Source organism: Astatotilapia calliptera, chromosome 1 (genome assembly GCF_900246225.1).
Source record: "Astatotilapia calliptera chromosome 1, fAstCal1.2, whole genome shotgun sequence".
Classification (NCBI taxonomy): domain Eukaryota; kingdom Metazoa; phylum Chordata; class Actinopteri; order Cichliformes; family Cichlidae; genus Astatotilapia; species Astatotilapia calliptera.
In genome coordinates, this window is record NC_039302.1 from 4,876,498 (window position 1) to 4,896,916 (window position 20,419).

Sequence of the window (20,419 nt, forward strand, 5' to 3'; positions counted from 1 at the left end):
GAACTAGATGATAGTAGCACTAAAAATCATCATAGACCTGCACTACACTTATTTTTTAATTCTACCAAAGTCCACTATTTAGATTCAGAAACGTTTATATAATTATTTAGCCGTGTTGTGCAAACAAGCCTGCAAAACTTAATAAATATAGAATCTGAAAAATAACAAACCTAACGGTGATACTTTTGGTAAACAACCATTTGACTAACATGTGTGTCTCACCTGCTCTTGTTCTCTCTCTCTCTCTCTCTCTCTCTCTCTCTCTCTCTCTCTCTCTCTCTCTCTCTCTCTCTCTCTCAAACACCAACACCATCAAATATACAGTTGAAACCAGATGTTTAAATACTCTTCAGATAAAAACACTTTTTTAATTGTAACATCAAATCAGACTAAATGTTTATTTTTTTTAGATTGATAAATATAAAAACATATTTGTTAACTTTAAGAGTAAAGAGAGAAATTTTCTGTATTTCTTAATTGTAAACGGCACCAAATTGTATTCAAACTGAGCCACACTTATGGAGCTCCACAGTTCTGTTCCTGGTGTTTTGGTTGACATCTCTTGATTTTCCCATGTCACAGAAACAGGCTCTGTGTTTTGCCTTATATGCATCCACAGCTGTGCCACCAATTTACTCACATGGACTCTACTAACCAATCAGAAGCTTCTTCAGCTCAGAATGGAATCGTCTGCAGTTTTCTTATTAATGAACAATAAACTTAGTGTACATGTAACCCTAAATTTGATGAAAGTGATAAAAAATAGAAGCTCTGTCTCTCTTTATTCTGACATTTAACTAATTCAAAAGATATTTCAATATTTATTTAACCAAAACAAAACAAGTTTACTCTAAATTGTTGTTGTACAGTAAAAACATGTTCTTATGTTTTCCATAAAGTGTATGTAAATATCTGGTTTCAACTGTGAATGTACTGCTGTGTGTTGAAGTTCCTCTTGTTTTGCATAGAAATATACTGAACAACATACAAAGCATAATATATAAAATAACATCTACCTGAGCTTTTTCTTTGAAAGAAGCTCCTTATGTCCATTCTTGTATATCAGTGCATTACTGAAACCGATTTATTTAGCGGTGGAGGGTAACAACTGAAAATATGAAATAAACACACATGTAAGCTAAGACTCTCTAAAGAAACAGCATTGTTGTTGTTCCGCTTTTCATTTCGCCGTTTGTTGATTCACGTGAAGAGAAAGTAACGTAATATGGGTCAAGTGATCAGTTTGATATCAATCTTTTGTGATTCACCGTCATATTTACATTATTTGTACAGTACGGATGATTTACTTCGGTACCTGGTCAAACTTCAGTTCTCCTCTGTCTGCCTCCCTGCGCTTCTCCAACAGCGCACTCGTAGGCAGCAGCTCCCCCCGCCCCCTCGCTCAGTGTCTGAGCTCGGATCATACCAATATTAGGGGGGATTTACGCACAGTCATAAATTCCCACAGTGTGCACTATGTGCTTCGAATACTGTGTGTAGTTTTTGTTTTATACAGTTGTCAGCCAGGCATCTAACTATGAAAAAATTACACTCCAAAAGACCCCAGGCTTCTTAAAAAACGACCCGGGCTTAAGCCCAGCAAGCCACCCCACCCCACCACTCCGCCACTGCTTAAGGGGTGTTCAAATTCATAGGCTGTATCCTCCTGAGGACCCGGCCTTAGCGGTCCACGTGGGCCGGGTAGGCCAGAAGTGAGCGGCTGTGAAATTGGACGGTCCAGCCTTCAGATTTGCGTCACCAGCTGTCTCGGTGGAGTTTAGCTGTCTGCTCCTTTCTATCTAAAATATAACAGGACACAGGAGTAAACTCTCGACCATCTCACACTTCTGTTTAATCAGTTTTCTGTTTGATGTTTATTTAGCTGTGTGAAAACTAGAACTTTAATCTCAGCCAAACCGATTTACTCAGGAACAAATAAAACATTGAAATAAAAACAAACAATAACATTTTTAAGTTATTAAGTGACTTATATATCACGTTTAACCTGAGTAGCGAAAGACTGTGGGGGTCTGAAAACCATGTGTCGGGAGTTTGCCATTCTCAGCGGCTCTAGTGACCCTCGAGCTCCCGGCGAGCTATCGAGCTGGTGGGTAACAGATGTCTCCTAAAATGTCGGAGCACTTTTGCAAATATGTGACATTGTGATAAACCAAGCAGATATTTGAACTTTACACAGCTACATTCTCGCCTGAAAATATCTTAAAAGTGAAAGAGTAATAAGAGTAATATTACAACTAAGTAGCGTCCGCCATTATTGGAAACTGGAATTGGCTGGGCCGTACAATGAATTCTGGGATATTCTGGGGAAAATGAGGACGCATTTGTCGACCATATTTGGCGGAGTCTACGAATTTGGACACCTCCATAGTTTAGCTAAGAATTCACTTTTTTTGTATAGCTGCTATCAGCTAACAAAAATCGCTCGCTCTCAAGCCAACAAATGTTCTGGTGCTAATTATAGACTGTATATAAAAGATAAACATAGCGACCTTGATGAAAAGGTCACACATTAGTTTTAAACTCTTCATAGCTTTGGACAGATTGTGTTTTGGAGTGGCCAGAGGCTGGAGGGCTAACATATTAGCTCAGCTCAAGGTAGCAAGCTTGGTTAGTACGCTAACCAACAACTCTACCTTGCAGCAGGATGGATTATTTGTAATAATATCTTCCAGAAAGCACCAACACCGATCAGCTGTAGCTGCCTAGTTTGAGACACCTGTCATTAAAAGCAGCTACAACCCCGACTTCAGTTTCAAGATGGCTGTTAAAAAAATAACAACTCGCTCATGCTCTAGTAGAAACTGAAGGACTTTTTGTACCAATTCTACATTGACCTAATGTTTAAGCCCCAGAGGAGACAGCTTGATGGTAATGAGACACATGAATCAAGAATGGAGACATTGATCAGTAAATCAATGGTTAATAAGTGTGCTGTAAAAAATGAAAGAGTGACCTAGGAGAGGCTAAAAGTTAAACAAAATGGCACTACTGGTGATTTATTTTCTCTGTTACTTGTTATTGAATCACCCACTGATGTATACTGTTGGTATTCTCCTTATTAATGAAAAATCATTATAATATTTATCTTTTTTGGTGTATTTTAAATATCTTTGATCTTACTATGACAATTTTCCTGTTATAGCGCTCCATAAATTGTATTCCAGGGCTCTAGAGTGCGACCAATTTAGTCGCAAATGCGACCAAATTTTTCAATGGTGCAACTAAAAAAAAAATCTTAGGTCGCACCGGTGCGACCAACTTTTTGAGTAACAAAAAAAACCAAACAAACAAACAAAAAAAACCTCCGCAACTCTAAAAGACACACATTATGCCCCTATCGTGGTCTAAATCAATCAGAGACAGTCAGAGGCGGGGCCTCTCTGATTGGTCATGGTCCAGATATTCCCGTAGTCCTTCGTGTGTACGTTTGAAAGTGCAGGCGGATAGAGAGAGGTGAGTAGCTTGAATGAAGCGATATCGATTCATTAAATCCTGAATCGACATTTAAATATAAACTTATTTTACCAGAAACACCAGAATCTCAGGTTAAAGCTCATAAAACTATTTCAACAACCACCAAACAGTAAATGAGAGCAGGTACACGACCAAAATTCACTGAACCAGCAGCAAACCACGCTTCACATTTGATAAACATCACCATTAATTCCTTCTTACTTTTGCTGTTTTGCTTCCAACACGATAAAAATCACACTTCATGCACAGCTCTCTCTCTCTCTCTCTCTCTTTCTCTCTCTCTGTGTACTTCAAGAAAAGTTTCCCATCTCAAACATGTGTTTTCTGCATTACTCATTCGCTTATTACCCATCAGTCTACCGTTGTTTACAGCGCTGGCGGCCGCTGTTTTTTTTGTTTTGTTTTGTTTACTTAACCACGTCGGACAAGAAAGACTGATTTCTGCTGTTCAATACTGAAGACATTTAAACTTTTTAAAATTATGCAAAATGCAGAATATTTTTAAGTTTATCTGCTATAAAAAGCCAGGCCAGGAAAATCTGCTTCATGCTTTTCTGAGTTTTATCCTCCGTTACTTTGACACAAAGGCCTCTGCTGTGATGTTCACATCTCTGATAAAGTCTCACAAGTGTCAGTGCTGATCAATGATCAGAATTATAATATTTCTGACTCTCTGAGGCAAAATTGAATCGAATTGGGACTTTGTGAATCGAATCGAATGGATTATAGAAATCAGTGATGATACCCAGCCCTGGTGAGCAGCCTAGGCCTGAGAGGTGGATGTAGCTGTGGGTAATGAGAAAAGATGAAAAGAACGATTGATAACTTTTTTGTTAAGGCCTGATCCGTCTGACATTCATAGCCAGCTCTGACATGAACCCATTAACCTCTGAGCACTGAAAAAGCACAGTGTGTCCAGAGAACACATTATATGTCGTCATAAATGCACTGCCCAAGTGTCCCCACTGCCTTTCAGCGGCAGGCAGCAGCAAACAGGTCGTCAGAGGAGACCGATGTGATGATTACGTTTAACATTGGCACTCTTTGGCAATATTGTAGACAAAGCACTTTGTACAAGCACAAGATTGTTAGTTAATCATTTACAAATCAATATTGTCTGTATAGACAGAAATTTCCCCCCCAAAAAAGTGCACAGGTAAAACTACAGTGTTAAGCGATGCGGTTGAAAAATTTGGGTGCGCCTAACTTTTGTGCTGGTGCGCCTAAGAAAAAAAATTTAGGTGCACCAGTGCAACTGTGGCAAAAAGTCAGTCTAGAGCCCTGTATTCCCACAGATTTTAAGGAATTCACTGAAAGTTGGATGACGTATGTGTTGAGTTTTGCAAGAATGGAAGAGAGTGTTTTAACAAATGGCATCGTGTTTTATTTGCATGTGAAACCTGCCAGCGCCTAAAGCCATATCCCAAAGCCGCCCCCACGTTATCCTGTCTTCATGCCTTCTTTTTCTTACAGTTCAGAGTTAAATATTGTGATTAAGGCCATTTGTGAGGAAGAAAAATCCCAACTTTCAGGTCCCAAAGAGGAAAATCCAGCTCATTTAGATAATAAACCAATCACAGACCATAGACTAGTCACAGCGATTGAGCCGATTGGCTTTTTCTTGCAGGGTGTTTGTCCTCTGATGGGATTTTGTCTTGAGCAGAGGAGCACTGCTCCAAGCCAGCATCCTCATTGTCTCCTATTCTGTTGTGTTTGTCGCTGCTATGTCACCTTTTCCCATCTTACCGCATCTTTCATCGCTATTTGTCTTGAGGTCAAGCAGACAACCATCCAACCTTCCCCGAGGGCTGACTGGAATAACCACACTCAGACACTGCCCCCCCCTCCCAGCTGCTGTGACACCTCAAAAAGACCAATGGATCCATTCTTCATTCTTCATTTTCGTGTTACAGTTGTGTCATTTCAAAAAGACTAGTAACACATTATTTTCAATCCTTGTTTCAGAGTTGTTTACACTGCTGAAACATCTTTTGCTCTCGGTCATTGTTGCAGCTGTGCTGGCAGCGTCTCGGGTGGCCACGGCAAAAACAGAACATGAAATACACCAGACTTGGACATGGTGTAACCCCGCCACAGGCTTGGTGTATTTCCCCTTGGATTCAGAGAACAGCATGTACAGATGTTATTGCTTCACTTTTATAGGGCTGTGATGCTTCTGCGTTTCTTTGTTCTCACTGGGAACTTTGGTTTATGGCTGCAAAGAAACAGCCATTTCAGTTACTGTGTAAGCCTTACTGCAGCGCCCCCAGCTGTGTGGACGCCAGTATCTGCAGGTTGTTTACGTGTCTTTAAGTGTTTCTAGATACTGCAGCTCTCATAATTATCAAAAACATCTATGCTACGTGAAATCATATGCTTACAACTGCTACCGATATTTAGTGATTAATAAAAAAAAAAATTGCATTCATCACCACAAAAAACAATCATTCGTCTCTTAACACCGAAACTGTTAAATGAATTCATGACTGATAAAAAAAATTACAAAGTGCAAATGAAATAAAAGGAGGAAAACTGTGAGGAGGGGGAGTTGGCCGTCCAACTGCGGTCTGGAGTGTGGGGCCTTCCTGCTGCTGCGGAGTCGGGGCGGTCTGCCTACCCCCACCGCAGGGAAAAGGGTAACACCACTTGGGTCTGGGTGCAGTTCCCCCTCCAGGGGCAAGGGTACCTAGACCCGGTTTGTAGAGTACGCTTGGGGAGTGTGATCGTGTGTACAGCGTCTCTTTATGTCTGTCTCCACGTTGGTTGAGTGTGGAGTAAGTGCATATGAGAGCATGAGGGTGGGAATGGATGTTTGTATCTGTGTGTGCCTGTATGTCTGTGTCTATATGTCAGGTTGGGTATCAGGCGCCACCTCTCTGGGGACATCTCAGGCCCTCCAAGGTTTGGAGGCCTATCTCCCCCTACCACCACTTCCCCTGCCAGTGGCGGACTCCCTCAGACATCGGTGCGTTGGTGGTTCTCTGTGTCCGGGGATGGGCGTCCAGGTACACACCGGCTCACTCCTTGGCGGCCGCTTATCGGGGCCTGGAGCCTGGGGCTCGCTCGGGCCACTTCGGAGGTGGGGTGCCCCCGGCCTCTCGGCCTGGGGCTCGGTCACTCAGGCACAGCTGGCTGCCGGCGGAGCTCACGGGCGCGTCACGGCAACTCCCCCTGGCTTCTGCTCCACGGCTGCTGAGTGAGCCCTCATCTGGGACTCTCCTCAGCTCTTTCTGGGACAGTGGCGCGGCTGCCCCTCTGTTGGTCTTCCTTGGTCTCTTGTGTTCTGGGGGCCTCTGGATGTCTGGAGTTTGGATCTCCTCCATACCTGCTTCACGCCCTGGAGGACGGGGCTGTGGCCCCCCCACACCCTCTAGCAGATTATTACATGAAGGAACCTTTTAAAAAACAAAAAACAAGCGCGTCCATGCTCACAGGTGTACACACGGGTGATCACACACACAAACTACACCCTTTTTGGCTCCTAACTCAAAGCACACTGTGTTCTGTTGATCTTATGTGCTGCACAATAATGTTTAATATTTAGTATTTACTGTCATATTCCCATATATCATTGTGATGTTGTTTATTCTATTACTCTTCTTCTCTTCTGCTTGTTTTCTTTTTTTCTTTCTCAGCAGGTGATCCAGGTGATCTATATATGCATTTTTTTTTCCTCTGCCCGTTCTGTTGGTTTTTGTCTTTTGCCCTTCTCCCCCGTCCCTCTTCTCAGCTGTTTCTCTTTCCCTCTTTCTTTCTCCCCTTCTTTCCCCCAGTCAAGTCTGTCCCGTATTCAGTAAGTGAAAATAAAATAAACAATAAAAGGTGAATCAAATGGACCATTACGGCAAGGCTGGGATGGTCAATTTGGTAAAGTAAATCCGTTGGGCATCTTTCTTTGCCTTTAGACAACAATTCTGATGGCAAAAGAGCCAAACGGGACAGGCCAAAAAAAAAACAAAAAAAAGAAAAGGAGGAAAACTGTGGACAAATATACTAACATAACAACATCAACTCTATAATCACACAGATCAGATGCTTGAAATATTTACCTGAGACTTGAACAACAGAATAGTTCAAATCTTCACCCCTGACTCCCAAAGCTGCATGTTAAATTTGCAGATTAGGATTTGTTTCTCGGGCACAAAACTCACATTTTTAACTAGAGAGCTTCAACTTTTACACAACTTTACACAGATTAAAACACTGAATCAGGAATAATGTCTTCCTTTTGATCTGACCACAAACTACAGTAATTATCTTAATTACATTAATGCTTTCCTGCTTTATTTGGAGCACAAGTGTCATTCTTTGCAGGTATATTTTATACAAATGACACATCAGACTCCCCTCTATATGAGTGTGTATCGACCCTGGAGAAAAGACCCTTTGTCCATCCAGCTTACAGAATGGAAACAGTTATGCCAGGTCAGACAGGCGAACAGTCGAACAACGTTACACTGTGGCATTTTACCTGCACGCTGGCTAGAGAGACGTAGACTCTTTACTCCGTCTCTCTTTCTTTATGCAGTTTGCTTTGTGCAAAGAAGACACTTTTTTCTCTGTTTGGTGTGAATGGTGGAGGAGAGATGGGGACATTGTAAAGGTCATAGGTCAACTTAGTTAATTAGAAAGCTAGTCCGACCCATTGACAGCTGTTATCAAGGCTAATTTGGCTGGCGCTGATGCTAATGACAGTGACCTCAGGTGACCCTGCCATGGTAATGCTGGACAGTTATAGCAAAGGTCACTCTCAGCTTTGTGTGTAACGTTGTATGAGGGTGTGTTTGCATCTAACCATTTTTTTTTTTTTATTATGAGACACTTTGTCGCTTTTTCTCCACACACGTAAATGCCAGACGTTCAAAGTACAGAGGATTTGTTTTGAAGTTTTAGATGTGGGAGTTTTAACATGTTGATTTATGGATACCAAAAGCCATTTAATGTTGAGCTCGGGGGATTCAGACGGCTTTTAATAACAGTTCTTACATGATGAATTTTATCTTTTGTAAAGTGGCTGTCACACTTTGAAAAACAGGATTGATGTAACCCCAAGGTGAAACTGTTCGTCATGTACTGCAGTCAGGAAACATGAAATGGCTAAATCACAGTTTATCTCCTGACTGTGCAGCTACATGAAGCAGTTTTCACAGTCACTGCTGATCTGTTGTTCATTTTGAAGGGTTGCATTGTTTTCAGCTCATTATATCCTCTAACTTTGTTTTTATATTTCTGTCAACATATTTACAGTGCAGACCTAACCTGCTACTGGCTCCCTGTTAAACCCAGAATTAAGTTTAAAATCCTCTCATACAAGGTCCTGAATAATCCGTCCCTATCGAGTCTTAAAGACCTCACAGTACCGTATCACCCCAACAGAGCACTTTGCTCTCATAATGCAGGCCATCCTGCATCATTTAAAGGTAGAATGGGAGTTCGGATAAACCTTTTTGATAGAGGTGGATCAGGTGACCCTGAATCCACCTTTTTACATGCTGAAATAGGCTTAGGCTGCTTCCCATGATTCACTGGCTGCTTCTTATTTTATTTTTATCTATTTTATTTAGAAAGCGGGGCAACATATTAATGAACATTTAAACAGATGTAAATATGCCAGATTATAGCCTTTGGCTAATTTCCATCTGTAGACCCTCTGGCAGGTTGGTGTTACACACATGTTAGTAAAAACATACAGAGACACTATTTACAGATCATGTGACAAGGACAAAAACAGTGATCACATTATATTAGAACAGACAATGACAAGAAGAGTGGACACAGAGGACAATATAGAGAACAATAACGGAAACACATCAATTATATTGCACAAACCCCAGTATTGCACATGCCCTGACTGTCCTGATATTGCACTGACCCATTACACTAATAGTTGTTTCCCTTTTTGTAATACACTAACTCTTTTTCACGTCCAATATAAAGCATGATTATTAAACATGGTCACATGTTTGTGTCCCTCAGCTGCCCTTTTAAGTGACTCTTAAACATGGGGAGACTTTCCCTCACCGACAGTGGAAGACTATTCCAGAAGCTCACTCCATGATATGACAGAGCATCTGTGAACAGGTGCTCCGTCTAAATGTCAGTTCACAATCACCTCTCACAGTGGCTCGAGTCAGTCGAGACCCGGCAACACTGCTAGACTTTTGTTTAATAAAAATCACTCATTGGTGGAGGCGTCAGACCATGTACAACTTTGTATACTAGACAGGCAGATTTGAATAATTTGAAATTAGTAAAATTTAGAAACTTGTATTTATCTAAAATTTAACAATGGTGATATGAAAAAGGTTTTTTTTATCTAATATTTTCAATGCTCTTTTGTAGCACACTTCGATTGGCCCAATAGCAGCAAAGCTCATATAGTAATACAGTATTCAATATGAGCCAGTATCATAGAGTGCAGGAATGTAATCGCTGCCGTGTCTGTAAATGATGTGTGGATATGTCTAAAGTTCTGTATATTAACATTTACAGTTTTCAATATTTTTTTTAACGTGTTTTTAAAGGATAATTTAAAAGTCTAGTAGCACTCCCAAATACTTAAATTCCTCAACATTAATTAGTTCTTGTGCACCCAGGCGAACTTTTACTGCAGCCACGGTTGTTATAGGTTTACTAAAAAACATCGATATGGTCTTTTTAACATTAAGGCACAGGCATGAGTCATTCTGCCATTTTTGTAGATCATGTAATGCCAATGAAAGCATCATCAGCAGTTTTGGCTTGTGTAAAAATTACCGTATCATCAACATACATAATCATTTTTGCACACATTGGGCAGGTCATTTACATAAAGTGAAAATAACAGGGGGCCTAGAATTGAACACTGAGGGACGCCTTCCGTACAGTAAAGCTAGGGTGACTTGTAAATTGAATTGTAAGCCCAGGGAGCTGCTGTAGCCAAGGAAGCAGTGATGGTGTTAGCCCAGGGAGCTACTGTAGTCAAGGAAGCAGTGATGGTGTAAGCCCAGGAAGCTACTGTAGTCAAGGAAGCAGTGATGGTGTTAGCCCAGAGAGCTGGGGTTTTTCTCTGTATGTATTATTGTAGGGTTGACCTTACAGTATAAAGCACCTTGAGGCGACTGTTGTTGTGATTTGGCGCTATATAAATAAAATTGGATCGAATTGAACCTTTCTTGCTAATATTAATTACAACTCAGCTTGTAGATGTTATGATCCTGAGTCTGACAACTCAGTGTTTTGTGTTTCCTTATATTGTTCTATGTTCTTGTTTATTCTGGTTATGTCTTTCGGTAAGGTTTGTCATTTGTTAGGTTTCTGTTCTGAGCCTACTTGCTCCCACTTCTCTGTGTTCCTTCTGTCTGTCCATGGTGTCACACTGTCTGCTCGTGAATCTGTCTGTTAAGTTCAATGCCTTGTCTGGTTCTGTGTCTGTGAGTTTCCTGTTTTATTCTGAAGGTCTCTGTCACATGTGAGTGTTCTCAGCTTTATGTCTGTGTCTCGTTAGCCCTGATTTCTCCCAGGTGTGTTCCCCTCCTCTCTCCCATCCCATAATTAGTCCTGTGAGTATTAAAGCCCTGTGTGTTCTCCTGCCTGTTGCTGGTTCCTCTTTGTTGCTTCCCCGAGTCTCCCTGCAGTTGTTCTGGTTTCAGGTTAGTTGTGTTAGTTTTCCCAGTTTAGGTTTCTCTTAGGTTTTGTTTTGTGCCTGCTAGCCGTGACAGTAGATGATTTATTTTTTCATTTAGTTACATAACTAAAACTAGGAAATAATGTCAGTATTATTTTAAACAAACATTATAGACTATAATTGAATTAACATCAGTGATCTTGGTTTACACACGTATCAGCCTTTGTTTAGTAGCCTGGCTCCTTTTTCCACTAAAGTTTATCTTAATAACAGCCAAACCAGAGTTTGACATTTTCTCATGAGCAGGAAAGCTTTGTTCTTCAACACAGCCTGCACTGGTGTAGGCAGGCTTTCTTCTTGTTTCTTCACCAGGCTTCTTGAAGGACAGTCGAAAGATCTTCTTTGCTTGAGGTTCAAGCTCTGGGGAGGTCAATCCATTATTGTTTTCTTTTTGTCACGTAAACCAAATGTCCGCAGTATTTAAAACCTAGTTCAGATTAATCATGAGCCTCATCACATTGCCACTCTTTGGTTTTAGAAGTGAAGAAGACTCCCTTTTGGATGAGAGGTGAAACGTCTTCACGGAACCTAAAGAAGTCTGTTGGATTTCTTGCTCCTTAAACTTAAACCAGGACCTGGATGAACCGACACAGACGTGGTGCAACATCAGCTGCATACAAAGAGTTTTCTGTTTCATTTGTGAACATCCATTTTTGTTGTTGTTGCAGTAAAACTCAGTAAATGTGTTGTTTTGTTGCAATACTGACACCATTTAAAATGTTATGACAGTGAAGAGTAGCACGCTGAGGTTGTAATAATCATCTTGTTTGCCACATAACCTGGTGCAACTGTTAAATTAGAGCCAGATCATTAAATTAATATTTGATTTAAATCTATATGATGCTTTTACTAAGAAACATACTCATGCATAAGCAACACGTTCTCACTCCAAACGCGTAACATCTGATGCCATGTGACAAATCGTCGGTATGTTACGCTTTCAGCCCCCCAACACGTTCCTATGTTATGCGTTTGAAACAGAAGGAAACATGAGAACCATTTGGACTGAATCTACAATGTACATTTATTTTACTTTCTCATCATGAATTGCTTTGGAAAACACACAAGGTTAGGCATGATGTTAGGGTTAGGGCTGGAATACATGGCTGGAACGTGAGCTACCGCCGGCAGCATCCTTCTATTGGATTCCATCCACAATCGGGCACGTGTCATGGGGACGCGGAAGGTTACCTTTAGCTTTCCCATGGAACGCCTCAGGACGTGACAAATCGTCGGCATGCTGGCATAAAGTCTTTATTAGATAACTGTTTGAAATCATTTTTCTTCAGCTTGTCTCTCTCAGTGCACATGCTGCCTCTTTTGGATTTATTTCAAATGTAATCTTCAGTGTTGTTTAAATATTGTAGATATGAATCAGTTTAAATACGGTACATGTAACCAACTTTCCGTCTGACATGTTTTGTGTACTTGCTGTCTGTGGCTTCAGCCATCCATGACAGCGAGTCTGCTGCAGCTGTTGCATGTGTGTAAAGAGTTAAACGTGTGTGTGCAGTATGAGCAACCAGTGGGAATGCTGCCAGTTTCAGTCGTCCTCCAGGGCAGAAACTGTGGAATGTGTTTGAGGAGCAGCACTGAGGTTTCTCTAATCACTTTTATTGTTCCGCTGATCCTGATCCACCAGGCTCACAAGGTTGACTGTTGTTCTTCATACGTCTGCTCTTTAAATAGATTTATTTGGCTCCAGGATTTTCCCTCCCACAAACGATATTTCATCATTCTCTGCTTTCTCCCTTATGCACGACACAAATGACTCGGAGTTGCTGACAGTGGCCAGTTGCCACCTAACAGCTTTGAACATGCAGGACATGAGTGCAGAGTGATTGCAGAGCAGAGCACAGTAACAACAGAGCAGGGAGTCGTGTTGTTTCTGCACTTTCAATCTCTCAGTAAGAACTTAAACATTGTTCAAAGAAAGATCATATTAAAAAAACATAACACAGTAGCACATGGATCAAGATGATTGTGAGCCAGTCACAGAGGAATAAAAATAGGATGGAAACGTGTTTGTGGCTAGGAAAGTCAGTGTTCAACCTCTGGGCACCAACAGTTTCTGATAATAAATATTCATTGACATTGACGTTTGCATAAACGCTCAGACTAAGACTACATGTGTAAATGGAGCATTTTTAGAATGAAAGAAGCATGTCATGGAAGAAAATAGCACACAAAGCTCTAAACAGCCAATGCATAGATAAAGAATGCCTGTGCCTGTAGATTAGTGCCACAACTATAGTTAAACTTCTTTGCAGATACTGTGAACTAAAGAAAAATCTCTGGTTATAACCACAGAATAGGGCTGTGCGATATGACCAAAATCTCATATCCCTATATAAGATTTCTATCGTCCCGATAACGATATAAATCACAAAAATGTAACATTTTCTGTAAATTCTGTGAATCTCGGGCAGCTCGTATTGCGGGAAGTGTTTCCAGCTGGGCGTCGTGTACCTGGAGTAGAGTGTTTTAACCAATGCATGAAACGATACATTTTTAGACATAAGTTGTAACGGCCGCTGTTTTCTTTGTGAATATTTATTACACGGCGTGCTGCGGGGAAAAGCCTGTTCTAACGTTTGAGTCTAAGGACTATTTTTTAGCACCTGGCGGCTCCTTTTTACTTCTCATCCGTAAATAATCTGCTCTTTCACGTGATTCAGTTTATTTTGAAAAGTCTCAACAGGATCTTGAGCTTTATTGTGAAAGGTTTATGTGGAACATAAACAAGCGGACACGCGATGCTGTTACCATGGTTGTTGTTAACCACGACGCATAAAAACAGGCGCCTGTAGTGTGGTTATATTAAATATAAGAGAAAGAGAGAACTTTAATACACCACGAAACAAACAATAGCGTAAAATGAAACGATAGATGTTTTTATATCATCATCCGATATATATCGTTATATCGAACAGCCCTACCACAGAATATATACATAGGTTGCAACATGTGTTACTGCAACACTAGCATCTGTTACTGTGACTCTTGTGACCTAAATAACTGCAGAGAGATATGATAGAAACCTAATGCTTCCAATACAAATACTCCATCTACATTTGATAAAAGGTTTCAGCGTGTACACTCATTTGGTGTCTACCTGATCTTCTCCCAGTGTCCTGCTCTCATGCTCCCATGTTTGTGTTACCTGTTCTTAAAGTTGTCTTTGTAATTGTCTCTCTGTTTTATGCTTTTTTTTCCAGCCCTCTTGGATTTCGGCGTGGGGTCCTAACAGCAACGATTCGTCGGTGCGTCCAGCTCGCACACGGAGGCAGCTGCACTTCAGAAATGAGTGGGCAACATGGAGCGGCTGGTCTGTGTGCTCACGCACCTGTGGGGGCGGAGCATCTGTGAGGTCACGCACCTGCATCACAAGGTTAGCACGGGAGAAAATGCGGACAGTTTTCAAAATTTTATGCGACGTTTCAGTCAGACTTTTTTTTTTCAGAAAAACCTTCATAGATATTTTTGAAGGGATATGAAATTTATATTTTAACATTTTTAAGCCACAGTGTTTCCTACTGTTCTCTTACCTAATCCTATACATCTCTTTTATTTCTGTGTCCCAGGAATCCAGTGGGTGGACCATGTGCAGGAGATCCCAGACAGTACAAGATCTGCAACACCAAGGTCCTTTCAACAAAAAGGCTTTTGGTCTTTATTTAAAAAAAACACACACACATTTTATGCAAACACTGTAGAGCAATGGCTAATGTTTGCTCGTGAAGGAATGTCCAGGGTATAACGATCAGCGACTTTCAGGGTGTGATCTGGAATTTCACTGACAGTTTAACCTGCGTCTGCACCGCGGCGGCGGTCCTGCCACTGTTTGCGCTTCATGATAAAGCAATAATGTGTCTCTGTATGCAGAGTAATTGTTACAGTGTAGCAATCAAAACGGTTTCACTGAGAGAGTTCAAAATCAGGTAGAAGGTTCCCTCAATGTGAAGCCTATATTGTATGGCATGGTTGTAACAAAGGTTCATCCTCCAGGACGTCAGGGTGTTGATGCTGTGTGTCTGTGTGTGTGCAGGACTGTCCCCCTGGCTCGGAGGATTTCCGAGAGATGCAGTGTGCTGCCTTTAATGACAGGCCGCTGGTGGCTGGCAACTCCTTCAGATGGACCACCTTTCATGGAGGTCAGTGAGATGATTCACCCTCTTCCTACTTAAGACTTCTTCAGTATATGTTGTTGTTTTTGTTGTGCAGTGAAGAGATCAGTTTTGGATGTAACTAGTCCCACGTGGCTTGTTATAGAGTCACCATATGAATGCTGAGACAGATGGCTCATTTATGCAATGTGTGGTTTTTATATATGTATGAAAATTTTCTAAGCCCACAGTTTACTCTCTGCAGGCATCATTTAATCACCAGATTGAAGGAAAAATGGTTTTCTTTCAAAAGATGCTTCCTTGAAAGCCAGCGAACGTTCCTATTCGATCTACAGGCCTCTGAGGAGAAGAGTGATATCTAACATGGATTGAAAGAGAGACTTTTTTCTATGTTGTCTTCAGAAGCACGTTTTAAAACTAGAAAACACAAAAAACCCTGCACACCAATAAAGCAATTCCTGGGCACTCGTGGCTTTTAGACCAGATATATTTGAAATACAGTTTTTCTACTACTTGTGGGCATCGTGATGGGACAGATGGCACCACACTAACACCATAAGCAGCCTGCTCGGTCCTAACACTGAATTTAAACCACGACTGTAAAATGAAATGGTTTACTGTAAGGGGACTCATCATTTGGGCGCAAAAGGAAGTCAGTTTCCCACAGTTTGACTGTGTCAATATGTTCCCTTCTTTGTTAATCATACATAACAAACCACAAATCTTCAATAAAACCCATCAAACAAGTTAGTGCGTATCAAAAATCCACAGTGAGCTGAAAAGTCTATCCTAATGTGTCTTTTGGGCTTAATCTGTGTAGAATATAACAAACTACAGCAAAATGTCTGGAGATGAATTTAAAAAGTGTTCCCCAATAACATTCAGAGCCTCGATGAGCATATAAAACAGCGCTTTTTTCTGTTTTCCAGGGACTCAGATGTATAGCTCGTGGATGTGCAGAGACTGTGTTTTTTAAGGCCCATACAGACTGTAGCTAAACAATAAAAAAGCTCAGCAGCTGTACGCAGGTGTAGTTTGTGTGTTTGTGGCAGCCGTGTAGCTCGCACATCCTGCTGTGGCCTACTGGAAGTTAAATCCCAGGACTTTGTTGCTGTTCGTTCAGTTTGCTCTCTTTCTCCATGTTCTGGTTGTTTTTGCTGTTCAGTCACCTCCCCCGCTGCCTCTTTGCTTCACCTATTTTCCCATAATATTATAATGAGCCACTGACTGAATATCTTCTCTGCCAGGCTCTAACCCCTGTGAACTCAGCTGCTTGGCCTTGGGTCACAACTTCTACTTCAACTTTGGCCGAGTGCTTGACGGCACAGCCTGCGACAAGGACTCAGGAGCAGTGTGTGTGAACGGACGCTGCCTGGTGAGTGGTACCCAGTCTGTGTGTGTGTCACTGTTTCCTATGTTTACCACATAGAAGATTTAAAGCAGACCTATTATGGATTTCCTTGTTTTCTGTCATAAGCAATGCCAGATGCTTATGTTGAACATGGCCGAGGATTCAGATACGAAGGTCAGTCTGTTTCAGGTATTTTTTCCTGCTCTTGGGTCAGTATGATGTCACGGAGAGGGGATATTCCTAATATGGGCACTTGATTTTCACACCTGTGGCTGGACTGCAGATGTCACGTCCGGTCTATACCAGGAATGCAAAAATCAGGATATTTTCTCACCACACTATAGTCTAAAAGTTAAACTATTTACATGTTTTAAAGTCATTATACAGTAATTTGATTTTATATGTGGATGCTTTGTGCCAAATTGAGAGTTACGGTTAATTTTTGTTCCTTTTCTACTAAAAAACAAATAATTTCACTTTTCTATCAAATAAATATTATTTGAAGAGAGTTACGTGTCCATTCAGTCATCTGAGGTGCTCCGGCACTCAGTCACATGTCTATGGAAAAAATGAACAGGAGCTGTACTTCTGGAAACAGAAATCCTTAAAAACTCATCCAAGCTTTCAAATGACGGCGATGTCAAAAGAAAACTGGCCCGAGTCTCTTGTGCCTTCAGCTCCACTCTGTTGAGGCATAAGTGATGTTGACCAGTCTCACTGGAGCTCTCTGGAGAAGTGAACTCCATGCTGTGCGTTTGGACCACAGTTCTCTCATCAGTGTAGACTGCAGCCTTCAGTTAGCATTATGGCTCTGCTGAGCTCTCCACAATCCCACATCTAGCCTGTCCCCTTCTCACCTCTCCTACCCTCACACGGATGGGGACTGGGTAGGAAACAAACGTGTGTCTCATGGGTCCTGGAGCCCGTGTGCTGTTGGGACATGCATACATAACACTCAGCAGACACATCTGCTGCAAGGGAGGACGCTCACTGCTGAAGCTATTTTTACACAGCCCACAAAGGATTAATTTGTGTCTGTGTTTACATATGCTGCATGTGCATACGTGTGTATTTGTGTGTGAGCATGCTCACATGTTGTGTGTGGCACATATAAGAGGATTTATGGGCCACAGACTTGTGCTGGCCCAGGTCAGAGCTGCCCTGGGCCTGAAACAAGAAGCAGATGCAGCCTGCAGCTCGTGGAGTCCTGCAGGTAACAAACTGAGTTCAGGCAGGTGAACACATGAACACAGGACCGTATGTGTGCAGTGTAAGTGTAGATACTCCTTCACAGCTAAAACTGCGGTGTTTCTTTAATGTACACCACACAAAATTATCTAAACTCTTTTCAGTTTAAGAAATTATTTCATTCTGCAATTACTAGCTATGTTTTAGCTGCTCCCTAGCCACAGCAGGCAGCACCACATGTTTGATTTTACCCTGGATGCCCTCCTGATCCAACCCCAAAGTGGGTTTATTGTCTTTGGCTGGAATGGAGAGTCCATCGGGATTGGCTGGTTTGTTTTCGCCTGCCTCAAGTGGCCACTTGAGAAACTGCAGATTTTGATACTTGATTAGTTTTGACTTTAAGAAAAAGAATAGTTTTCTCTTCAGCTGTGGAGGTTACCAGTGGGAAAGCTGTCATCCTTTGGATGACATAAATGATTAAATTACTGATTCTGATTGTTCATTTCCTGTTGAACGACCAAACAGGGAACTGACCGTATCAGTTCTAGACTTTAGAAGAGCTGCTCAGCAACAACTTCAACCATTCAATTTGTCAATCTGCTTTCATGCCTAAATGTCACAGCATCCATGTCTTCTTCTGTGCAAACAGATCATGTGTTTTTAATTAAATAGGTTCTCCAGATTATTGATCTCTAGTGTGGGAACCTCTTTGATTGGGTTGTACAGCAGAAATGGAGACCACAGAAGAGCGCAGCCACTGTCGTCTTTCTAGCAACAGATTCTTCACACACCATAAAACATCCTGCTCGTCTTCGCTGCTCTTTACTCTGGCATTTACAGAGACGACTCCAACCCACTCTGCCCTGTTGAGGCCCTGGGGTACAGTTTTTCCACAAAGTAAATGTTTGTAAGAGCAAGCAAATGACAGAGAGAAGCAAATACGAGAAAGAAAGGAAGAGTGAAGAGAGCTGAGGCCCGGCAGTAGCTGGAGGTGACTACATGGCAAAGAAAAGGCCAAAAGAAAGGTTACTTCTCAGCAGAAAATGCACGCTGTTAGGAAAAACAGGAGCGACATTAAGTCAAAGCAAACTGTCCTTCTCAAAGCGTTTGTCTGTGTTTATCACAGAAACCTGGCTGTGACTTCATCTTAGGCTCAAAGCAGCAGGTGGATGCCTGCATGGTGTGTGGCGGACACAACGCCACCTGCCTACACCACAAGAGTGTGTACCAGAGCAACAGTCTGGAGGCAGGTAGGAAACACACACACACACACACACACACACACACACACACACACACACACACACACACACACACACACACACACACACAGAGTAATAAGGACTGAAATGCCAACACAGCGTGGGGATATTTCCAGTCCCCCCTTTGTGTTTTCCTACCCAAATGCTATTAGTCATTCAAGCTCAGGGAACTGTTCCCTGATGAAGTGAACATTAACCATGGCAACACGTTTACCAAATAAAAGCAGTTGGCTGCCTTCCAGGAGGAATCGAGCTAACAACAGCTACAAAATTACAGTTGATTCAGGAAAGAGGAGGAAGAACACAAAGTTCTTTGGGCCATTCTGGCTCGGTGCCACCACATCATGTTCTACCTTCATCAGCACTTGTACTCGAGAGGATAATGTGGGCTATGACTGCATGCTGGGAGGAGGTTTTCAGAAGCTTGTCTGCCTGTATGCTCTATCTGAAAAGAGAAATAACAGGTTAGAAAACACAAGTATTCACTACTTAAACCCGGCCAGCGAACAAACTGTTTCTAACTCAGTTTACTTTGAAATTTAATCACATCAAAATGTATTTCAATTATTAAACAGAGCAAAAACAAAGCAGCAGGCAGAGCTTGGACTTGGACACATGTTCTTCAAGTTCATCTCCAGCCTCTTGACTTCATCCTGCATCTGTGTGCTATGTTCCCCCGTATACTGCAGACAAACCCCACACACTGGGTTGCAGTATTATACTGCATTGTTTGCCCTGTTTAATTGAATTAAGAATTCAAATGTCAATGTAAGTCATCAGCTGGTGAGCAAACCATGGAATAGTCTGTGTATACAGAGGTCAAGACTTCATAGACTTCATAGTATTGGTATTTAACCAAAATTCTTTTTGCAAAAACACCAGTTGCCATCTAGTGGCCTTGCACGTTTAAGGCACTTTGGCTACATTTTGATGTGATTTTTGGCAGCTTTTGGAATTTGTTGGCTGCTTTATCTTCAGAATCGTTACTTTTTAACTCATGTGAGTTTGGAGGTTTGTTTAGGGGGCATTCCTATTCAGCTGGGAGCATTCATCTAATGAATGGAAACCTCAACATAATACAGAGCTTTCATGTTATTCTCAAACATTAATGGTCTGAGAATAATAGATGGAAATAAACAAATAATAAGCACCAGATTCTGGGGAATTAAACCTAATTACAAAGTGCCTAACACCTCAAGTGTGTCACTTTGGCTCTGTAACAGTGGTTCTCTCTCACAGCTCATTGTGTAGGGAGACCAGAGGTGATAGATGAAGTCCTGGCCCATAATGGCTCAGACTGAGAAAGAAGAACACGGCTGATAAAGGCTGC

The 20,419-nt window shown here is 41.6% G+C and overlaps 1 protein-coding gene and 1 long non-coding RNA gene across 3 annotated transcripts in view; both read left to right on the top strand.

Moving 5' to 3' along the window:
* adamtsl5 (ADAMTS like 5) overlaps positions 1-20,419 on the top strand; it is a 64,837-nt gene that overhangs the window by 28,198 nt on the left and 16,220 nt on the right. For both annotated transcript variants that reach the window (XM_026149923.1, XM_026149984.1), the window contains 5 exons: positions 14,380-14,552; positions 14,746-14,806; positions 15,210-15,315; positions 16,536-16,663; positions 18,954-19,077. In XM_026149923.1, coding sequence (XP_026005708.1) covers positions 14,380-14,552; positions 14,746-14,806; positions 15,210-15,315; positions 16,536-16,663; positions 18,954-19,077 — 592 coding nt within the window. The remainder of the gene's footprint in view (positions 1-14,379; positions 14,553-14,745; positions 14,807-15,209; positions 15,316-16,535; positions 16,664-18,953; positions 19,078-20,419) is intronic.
* On the top strand, positions 11,063-13,400 carry LOC113010897 (uncharacterized). Its single transcript, XR_003270402.1, has 3 exons — positions 11,063-11,126; positions 11,446-11,529; positions 11,640-13,400. It is a non-coding gene; the product is annotated as an uncharacterized LOC113010897 (long non-coding RNA).